Consider the following 10,906-nt stretch of genomic DNA (forward strand, 5'->3'; position numbering starts at 1 on the left):
AGAGGGCTAAATCTTCATTAAATCTCACAATGGAGACATAGTATAAAGGCCCGTCCACGTGCAACTTTGGCGTTGTCGTCGGTTGTCGTCGCTTCAACAGCTGACTTTGAATACATGAATTCCAAGGCAGGCGTCCACAGAGCCAAAATTTGGCAACGCTAACGCCAACACAAAGCAAAAATATGGCCAACTCTCAACTTTTCGCGTGCATTGTTCGTCAGCTGTGTCAACAAAATAAAATTATGTTAAATATTTTCCCATTTTAATCAAATGCTGGCAAGAAATGTCGTTTTCCATGCAATTGTTCATATGAAATATTAATTTATCTATCGCTAGTTTGTTAATTTAGTGGCCAAAGTATTCGCTGCCAAGCGTTCACTGTAGCAAGCATACTTTTAACCATGATAAAAGCATAGTGAGGTAAAACCGTTCTCTCAATACGTCGGCCATGATTTTTTTTTTTAAGTTTGCCAACATTTTAAAATCGTATAGAATTGAGAGTAAAAAAAAAAGAATTGTTCAAAGTTGTTGTTGTTTGAGTTTGAAAATGAGAATGTGTGCGTGAGTTTGTGTGTAAAATTTTAAAATTAAATTGCTTGCAAACGTCAAGAATTTGAAAAATTTTTCTCAGCGGTTCTACCTTCCTATTTTTTATCATGCTTTTAACCATAATAAAAGTTTAAAGGTAAAACCGCTGAGAGGCAGCCTGAACATTTTTGAAGCTTGCTAACATAACAAAAATGTTTTAAATTTTTCAATCTCACACATACATTCTCACCAAGGCGAAATTATACAAGGTGGTGTTACTGGCAAATTTAGAATTTCGCCGTGGTCCTTCTCAATGTCAAAATCAAGGCGAATTTATACAATATGGTGTTGACAGAACAAAAACAAAAATTACAACAACAAATTATATGCACATTGACAAGCAGTACAAAGCAAAATTACAACAAACACATCTTTTTGACAAAAGGTACAAATTCGCCGTGAAATCAGCGGATCCGATAACACCACCTTGTATAGATTCGCCTTGGGCAAAATGATGTGTTTGTTATAATATGAACTCGCCTTGTTTACAACAAACACATCATTTTGACATTGAGAAGGACCACGGCGAAATTCTAAATTTGCCAGTAACACCACCTTGTATAAATCCGACTTGATTCTCACTTTCATTCTCAAATAAAGCAAAATTGAATATTTTCATCTATTTATTTTTATACCCGAGCGCACTTGTGCACAAGGGTATATTAATTTTGTTCACATAACGGTTGTTTGTAACAGCCAAAACGAATCGAGATAGATATAGACAAATGTATACATAAATGCTCAGAATGAAAAGAGAAATCGATTAAGCCATGTCTGTCTGTCCGTCCGTCTGTCCGTCCGTCCGTGTACACGATAACTCGAGCAAACTTGCAGATATGTCAACGAAAGTAGTACGTAGGTTTCCGTTAATCCAAGGTAGGTTGGTATTGAAAATGGGCGAAATCGGACTTTAACCACGCCCACTTCCCATATAACGGTAATTTCCAGAAATACGAAAACTGCGATATTTTAGTAACTACTGAAGATAATTCACTCAAAATTGATATTTACAATAATTTTTAGACGAAAAATAAGAATATTATAAATTTTTGGAAAATGGGCGTAGCCACGCCCACTTATGGTTACATGTGTATATCTTGGTAACCGCTGCACCAATTTCTTCCAAACTTGGCACAGTTGTTGGCCTTCGCATAACATACCAAATGGCCGAAAATTTTTAAAATCGCTCAATAACCACGCCCACTTCCCATATAACGGTAATTTTCAGAAATACGAAAACTGCGATATTTTAGTAACTACTGAAGATAATTCACTCAAAATTGATATTTATAATAATTTTTAGACGAAAAATAAGAATATTATAAATTTTTGGAAAATGGGCGTAGCCACGCCCACTTATGGTTACATGTGTATATCTTGGTAACCGCTGCACCAATTTCTTCCAAACTTGGCACAGTTGTTGGCCTTCGCATAACATACCAAATGGCCGAAAATTTTTAAAATCGCTCAATAACCACGCCTACTTCCCATATAACGGTAATTTTCAGAAATACGAAAACTGCGATATTTTAGTAACTACTGGAGATTATTCACTCAAAATTGATATTTATAATAATTTTTAGACGAAAAATAAGAATATTATAAATTTTTGGAAAATGGGCGTAGCCACGCCCACTTATGGTTACATGTGTATATCTTGGTAACCGCTGCACCAATTTCTTCCAAACTTGGCACAGTTGTTGGCCTTGGTACAGCATACTAAATGGCCAAAAATTTAAAAAATCAGACAATAACCACGCCCACATCCCATATAACGGTAATTTAGAGAAATACAAAATCTTCGATAAATCAGTAAATATTGAAGCTAATTTATTCAAAATTGATGCTTGCAACAATTCTTTACCAAGAAATACGTTTATGGTAAAATTTTGGAAAATGGGCGTGGCACCGCCCACTTATGATCACATATAAGTATATCGGTAACCGTTCTACCAATTTGTACCAAACTCGGTATGGTTATTGTATACCAAACTCGGTATTTTTATTTTGAAAATTATTGAAATCGGACTAAAATTACGGCCGCTTTTCATATAACGGTAAATTTCAGAAATGNAAATGGGCGTGGCACCGCCCACTTATGATCACATATATGTATATCGGTAACCGTTATACGAATTTGTACCAAACTCGGTATTTTTATTTTGAAAATTATTGAAATCGGACTAAAATTACGGCCGCTTTTCATATAACGGTAAATTTTAGAAATGCTTGAAACTGGAATATTTCGAAATTTAAGGACACTAATTTACTCAAAATTGATGCCCCCTTCTTACCATCTAGCGGTAGCTTTCGGAAAGGTGAAAAACATATATTTAATACTTGCGCCGGGTATTTAATGTTCGGCTCCGCCCGAACTTAGACTTTCTTACTTGTTTGTTTTACTTTTATTTTGAATTTGAGTTGCTCTGAAAATTGTAATTGTATAAAGTAGACAAAGTTCAAAAAATGAATCAGGGCCGACGAAATTAGCGAGCGGTTTTAATTGAAATACTTGTACCATGCTTTTAACGGGCGTTCTGTCAAACCAACGCCAAGGGCACAGCCAACGCGAAAGTTCTATGTGGACCGGCCTTAACAATTCACGAGTAAAGTTCAAGACGAAAACGGTATATGCGATCTTTTGCCTTGGATGCAATTTCTAGCAGGCCTGGGATCTGTGGGGACACTTGACACATTTGTATTAGTATACCAATGTTTAGGGCTATGTAAATTATAGTAAACTAACCACAATTCCTTTTCTAATTTAAATTGGAAAAGTATTGCTGAATTTATGTGTAGAAATGTATGTACATATGTATGTATGCATGTGCTGGCACTTGTTTCGAGCGCTTTACTTTATCTGTCAAAAATGCTTACTTTCGATATGTATGTAAACGCAAATGTATATTAATTGACATATGGTGGGTATATCGGTATGTAAATAGCATTAACAGTATAAAAAGGTCTGACGGCTGCTGTTTTCTATCATTCACTGCTTGCATTCGCCGCAACAAAGAACTATTCAACACACATCTGAAAAATGGCTTTCAAGGTTAATATACCGACCGCTTAGGATTAGAAAACCTGCTCCAATTATTACATAAGTACATATGTATACGTACATATATAGTACTAATAAAGCTTTATTCTCTTTCTTTGCAGTTTGCTTTCGTACTCGCTTTCGTTGCCATAGCCAACGCCGGATATGCACCTATTGCGCCCATTTACCATACTGCACCTGCCGCTGTTGCCGTCCATGCTGCGCCTATAGCTGTAGCCCAAAAGGTTATTGTTAAATCAGAGGAATACGACCATCATCCACAATACAAGTTCTCTTATGCTGTTGACGACAAGCTGACCGGTGATTCGAAGACCCAAGTGGAGGAACGTGACGGTGATGTTGTGCGCGGTGAATACTCACTCATCGACTCCGATGGATACAAACGTACTGTCCAGTATACTTCGGACCCTGTGAATGGTTTCAACGCTGTGGTGAACCGTGAACCCTTTGTGAAGGCTGTTGCTGTGGCCCCAGTTATAAAAACAGTCACTCCAGTAGTTCACTATGCTGCTCCTGCTTTGGTAAAGACAGTAGCACCAGTTGCACACTACACCTCTCCAGTGGCACACTATGCCGCTCAAGATGTGGTTAAGTCTCCTCACTATACTGCTCCCGTTTCTCACTACGCTGCTCCCGTTTCTCACTATGCTGCTCCCGTTTCTCACTACGCTGAGCCAGCCTTAGTAAAGTACCAACATTAAATAATGCAAAACTTTTAAACGTGATTTGAAATTGATTTGGAATGACTGAACGTGTTGATTGTAAAAAATTGTTTTTTAGTATTATGAACTATATCTTTGTACACACATACATAAATAGACTCCTATTTATTTCAAAGTCAGAAGTCGTTTTGTAATAAAAATTTACAAACAAATTTTAGTCATAAATGAGTCTTTACGGAGTCCTATTTCGGAGCCTCTACACTCATAATGAGCTCATTTAAGAGTCCGGCATGAGGGTGTTTCCCTATCTCCGAATTAGAGATGGTCACGGGACTATATATTTAATCCCGATCCCGCCCATCTCGAAAATCGATTTTTAAGTCCCGAACCCGCCCATCCCGACGTTTTTCAGAATTGTACCGCGGGTCCCGTGGATTTATCAGGAGTGTCGGGAAGGGATTTTGGTCCCGTCCCGTCCGCCATATTTTTACAGATCTTCCCGATACCGTCCATCCCGGCCAATTTTAAATGATCTCCGCTGGTCCCGCTATCCATATTGGGCTCTTATTGGCCTCACATACCGCTCATTTTGGACTCTTTTAAAACAATTTTTGGCCTCACGAATCATTTCAGACTCTTTTTTATGGCTCTTATCGGCCTCCTAAATTACTACATCCGGACACTTATTTTAGGGTTTTTTTGAGTCTCTATACTTGCAAAGGCATTTAGCACAAATTTCTTTAACCCTCCGATGAGTGACAGTGCCGATGACGTTAGATTCGTGAGAAGGTCCTTAGGGACCTACAAAGAGTTGCTCGATGTTTCGACTGTACATGTGCAACTTCTTTGGTATTTATGTTGTCTTTTGATTAAATTAACGTCCTGCATATATATTAGGAATGAAATAATTTGAAGAACAAGTGAAAAAAAAATCAAAACATGAAGACAAGTAACTTGTTATTTCTTCTAAAATTGTACAAGGTCCCTAGGGACCTTGTCACTAATCCCCGTACTATATATGTTGAAATCTCAATAACACTCGAACGTGATCCCGTATCCCTTCGAAACTTATTTTAAACGATTCAGCTTAATTTATTCTTGGAATACATGTATAAATTCTTTTTTTTTTAAATGCAAGTAACTTGTTATTTCTTCTAAAATTGTACAAGGTCCCTAGGGACCTTGTCACTAATCCCCGTACTATATATGCTGAAATCTCAATAACACTCGAACGTGATCCCGTATCCCTTCGAAACTTATTTTAAACGATTCAGCTTAATTTATTCTTGGAAAACATGTATAAATTCTTTTCAAAAATGCATTGAACAAAAAGATATAGGCACATGAAATAGGAAAAGGTCCCTAGGGACCTTCTCACAAATCGAAGGGTTAAATTAACGTACATAAATACTTACGTGCATATACACATTCAAACATGCATTTAATAGCAGCAGATGCAGCTAGATTTTGTTCATTTTTTGTTTTCTAATAATTTTCAATTTCTGTATAAACAAGTTTAGATATAAATTTCGAATATTTATTGTTTTTTTATTGGCACAAGGTGCTGGCTCATAACTTGGATCATATATGAATGCTAAAAGATTCATATAAGAGTATACAATTTTTTGTTTTTGAAACTCATATTTCTTACCTGCCTAGGAATCCTTTCGGACTCATATATTCTGAACGCTCAAAATATGTGCGGGGAAGATCTCTTCATGATACCCCTTCATGGGGTGGCCTTTTAGAATAACTTCACTTAAGAAGGCCTACCTAAATTATCTTCTGAGAAATCATATGTTCAAACAAAAAATGACAGCACTGGCTAAGACGGGGGAATGTGTTTTGAGGTTAGAAGCAAAATTCTGACGTTACGGAGCAAACATGAAATTTTCGATGAAGAACAAAACCAAACGTAACAAGTGAAAACTAAGTACAAAACATAAAAGAATGTAATGTTATTATTGTCCACGTTCGTTGTTTGCTCAATTAATGTTCTTTTTTTTATATACCCTACATACGGCATAACTATTAGGTACATACGTGTATTACCAAAGGAAGTAGGCTAAATACTGTTTTGTTTCAAATGCGAGGCTTTTAGTACTTGCATGTATCAAAGAAAGACTTTTAAAATAAAATTTGGGTTTATTAAGTTTTACAATAATGGCTTAGAATGATGTAATTTACTTGTCCAATGACTTATATGTGAAGCCGTAAAGAATGGTACATATTGCATATTTTAGTGTTAATTATAATCTTTGCTATTGTTTATAGTGTTGCTATTTCTATGCATTAATGTCATGTGCAGTGAATAGAAATAATGAAAGTTACGTGTAGACGGGTAAACGGAGAATAAACATAACTTTAAAGGCCTAATTATATTATTATTTTCTTTATAGGAACGAGCTCAATTATCATTTAGCCTTTATGAAATAATGAAAAACTTAGGCTGCGATCGGCTAAATGAAAGATCGCATCAGGCCATCTGATGAAAATTTAAAAGAATTTAATGAAAGATGAGATATTTCATCTCTGAGGTCAAAATTCGTTGGAATAGGTCATGTAGACAAGAAGAACGTTTTTTTAAAGCAAACAAAAGTTGGCTTGAGTCCTCTATAGGTTTTCCGTTTTAAAAACAAAATAAACGTCAATTGTCCGAAAAAGCTCTACAGGCGCGAAGCAAATATTTTAGGAGCTACAGAGAACATATTTCTCGCAAGTGCAATAGAAAAAAGACGAATGAAGATATATTCAATAGACTTTTGATTAGTTCCGGCCCTGCTGTATCAATTATGACAAAACTACCCAAAAAAAATTGCAGGATTTGCCGAATTGTTAATTATGCAGCATTATAGCGATGATGAAGATGTTGATAGTGATGATGACGCAAGCTAACACTGAAAAAAAGGATTAGTTTCGACAACTAAAGATATTTACTTTGTCTTTAGGTATGTGACTTTTCTAAGCGTACAACGAAAATTTTGTATCACAGAACCAATCTGAGATTATTGATAAAACTATAGACCGGTTGGGTGAACAGTTAAGACGTTTACTTCTTAAGTGTGACAAAACAAAATCAAGTAATATTTTTAGCATAAATGAATATACCAGCATAAAAAATCTGCATACTCAAAATGTTTAATACGTCCTCATATTTATACATACCTATGTATATAATTTAAGAGAAGATATTTCGCTGCAAAGCAATGATTATAAATTATCAGTTTACCTTACAAAATTGCGGAGGAATATTATAGAGTATACGGAAAAAGGTTTATTTTTTTACATTTTTTATTTTGAATAACGTCTGGTCCAACTATTTAGTTTACTATACAGGTATGTAGAGCTATGAATATAAAAAATACATCAGGGTTTAGTTGAAATATTCGCTTTTGATCACTATGTTTTGTACATTTCCCAGTACTGCAAAGCTTTTGACTGCCATTCAACTGGGAGTGGCCCGCGTGGGGTTTGGGTCCCGCCACGTTAAAACCCTGCCCAATGAAAAAAAAAACATGCCTCGGGTGATACCCCCTTCTTTTGATGACGATCACGGCAAACATAGGAAGGACTATGGTTTTAGGGTATGCGCTTGAAATATCCGAACCCTTAATCGGGATGGTGCCTCTGCTCGGCTGGTTGATGTCCTAGGGAAAATAAAGGCTGACATCACCGCCATCCACGAAATGCGATGGACGGGGCGAGGAAGATAAGCGTGGAGCCTTGCGACGTCTACTACAGTTGCCACGTAAAGGAGTGCAATTCGGTGTTGATTTGTTGTGGGAGAGAGACCGGCGTTCACTCTAGTGGACGAAAGTCTAGCCACAATCCGCATCAAGGCGAGATTCTTCAACACATCATTCATATGTGCCAATGCCCCGATGGAAGAGAGGGACGAGGCATCCAAGGCTCTCTTAGCTTAGAGCGTACATATTAGCTGAGGGTGATCGACTTCGCCGGGGCCCGAAACTTGGCAGTATGTATTACTGGGTTCTAGCATAAAAAGATCCTTCAAGCTACATGGATGTCTCCACATCGAAAAACGGGAAACCAAATCGAGGATGTTTTGATAGACGGAAGGGAAAAAGGACCCCCAACAATCCAAGGAAAGTTCAACGTCGAAAATCTGCAATCAAAACAGACGGCCAATGGATTCGGCGCTCGACCCTAACACCTGCTGTGAGAGAGCACTCTTCAACAAACCGACTTGCGGGATCACTGGAACCACATTTCCCGCTCATTACTGGTACGATGAGGAGTGTGAGAAAATGCTTGAAATGCTGGCCGACAGAAAAAACACCCGAAATTTTTAGCAGAGAGTTGAGCGACTTACGGAAGGTTTCAAGACTCTTGTAGGAACAACCATGGCAACCTAGTGACCGATGTCCAGAACGTACTCAGATTATGGAGGGAACACTTTTCGACCCTTTTGAATGGCAGAAGCACTGAAAGAAGTGGAGAAGACAACCACGAGGTCCCAGTCGTTTACGATGGAGTCGATATCCCAGCGCCTGACTACGACGAAAAGTGCCAAAGCTGCTTGAGCTGAGGGTCTGTCATCTGGGCTATTTAATTACGAAGGCAAGGAGGTAACAAGGTGCATGCCCGGCGACTGGGATTCAAGTGCGCTCTGCCCAATCCAAAAGAAAGGCGACCCCGCCATGCGTGCCAACTACCGCGGGATCAGCCTTCTAAGCATAGCTTGCAAGGTCTTGTCGAATGTATTGTCTACCATACACCAGGTATTCACAATACGCCAAATCTTGGAAAAGACCCGCGATCGGCACTCACCACCTATTTGACGACTTTAAAGCCGCTTTCGACAGCACTAAAAGGAGTTTCCTATATGCCGCTATGTCTGAATTTGGCATCCCCTCAAAACTCATACGGCTGTGAAAAATGACGTTGAGCAATACCACCAGCTCTGCTCTGTTGCTGTTCGCCACCAGACGGGGTTTTAGACAGGACGACTTCTTTAATCTGATGTTGGAGAAGATAATAAGATCTGCAGAACTGAACTGCTCAGGAACAATTTACTACAAGAGCGTACAATTGCTGGCTTATGCCGACGACACTGACATCATCGGTAAGAAAAACCGCGAAGTCTGTCCTGGCATTTTCAAGTTGGACAAGGAAGCAAAGCGAATGGGTCTGGTGGTAAACGAGGACAAGACGAAGTATCTCCTGTCATCAAACAAAGAATCAGCACATTCGCGCCTTGGCTCACGTCACTTTTGACAGTTATAATTTCGAGAAAGTAGAGAATTTCGTTTACTTGGGAACCAGCATTAACACCGATAATAATGTCAGCATGGAAATCCAACGCAGAATCGCTCTTGCCAACAAGTACTGCTTTGGACTGAGTAGGAAATTCAGGAGTAAAGTCCTCTCTCGACGTACGAAAACCACACTATAAGTCACTCATCATGCCCGTGCTGGTATATGGCGAATTAAAATACAGCGGCTCAACTGGCTTGACCATGTCGTTCGAATGGACACCGACGCCCCACCTCTGAAAGTATTCTGGCTTCACTTGGCATTTCCAATTGGCGTCAGTTGGCCAAAATCGCTTTGGTGGTTACAGCGCCAGATAAGAAGAAGAAGAAGAGAATACATCTATAACCTTATCAGTCACACAGTGTTATAATCCCGACGAAATCCTTGACGGTGGTACATGACGGTAGGAAGTTTAGTTTGGGTTAAAGTCTCACACTGACGGGGTTAGGCTTTCGATGCTTCCTGCTCGTAAAATAAGCATGCTCAGTAAAAAGTTAACAATTTAAATCGACGAATAGTTTTATATAAACTTTTGTGAACATCTGTTTATTTGTTTTTTGTACAACAAAGGGTTACAATAATTTGAAGCTATAATAAAAAAATTTTCTGTAAGTAAGTTATTGGTTTTGATTTTTTTTGGTATCGTTCTGGCTTCGCTCATGCCTACATACATGTTAATCCAGGCAATAGGCTACCTATGTGCCAAATTTCAAGGAAATCGCACCTTAAATGAGATTTTATGGAATAGATCGGTCCCTGGTCCACCTGCCGGAAAAAAGTAAATTTTTTAAAATAAACAAGTAAAAAAGGCTGAGTTCAGGCAAAGCCAAACATTATATACCGGGAGCACATATTGAAAATTACCGGTACATGGCAAGCAGGGCCAATATATTATTTTTTTTTTTATCCTCGATGAAAAATTTGCGTAAATATGTGACACTTCAATGGATTTGAAAAAAATATATGACCGCTTCAGAATGGGTACTTTGCGTACGTTCCGCTCAAGGATGAAACTGACAGTTGAGTAGACTGTGTGTGTTTGCATAGAGAGCGTCAGATTGGCAACCCCGCGTCGACGGAACCAACGAACTTTGGCCGACACTCAACTTTTGACGCACGTGAGTACGTCACTGATGATAGTTCTATACAACTGTCCCTTGTGTTTACACAAGACAAGACAATTGGGAATATGTATTAATTTTCACATTGTTTGAGTAAAGTAGTCGTCCAGACCAGGGTTGTTGCGAATATTCGCATTCGCATTCGCAACCGCGGAGCTTCCGCATTTGTTTTAACATTCGCATTCGCAATAATCAAT

General features: G+C 38.3%; 1 protein-coding gene across 1 annotated transcript; it reads left to right on the top strand.

Annotated features, from left to right (window-relative positions):
• Positions 1-3,593: 3,593 nt before the first annotated feature.
• LOC108368437 (larval cuticle protein A2B-like) lies at positions 3,594-4,361 on the top strand. The gene is made up of 2 exons (XM_017623287.1): positions 3,594-3,640; positions 3,751-4,361. Exons 1-2 carry the CDS (start codon positions 3,629-3,631, stop codon positions 4,348-4,350), a joined length of 612 nt encoding a protein of 203 aa, XP_017478776.1. The 5' UTR covers positions 3,594-3,628; the 3' UTR covers positions 4,351-4,361.
• Positions 4,362-10,906: the final 6,545 nt, after the last annotated feature.

Source organism: Rhagoletis zephyria, unplaced genomic scaffold (genome assembly GCF_001687245.7).
Source record: "Rhagoletis zephyria isolate East Lansing unplaced genomic scaffold, Rhagoletis_zephyria_1.1 Rzeph_scaffold_03124, whole genome shotgun sequence".
Lineage (NCBI taxonomy): Eukaryota > Metazoa > Arthropoda > Insecta > Diptera > Tephritidae > Rhagoletis > Rhagoletis zephyria.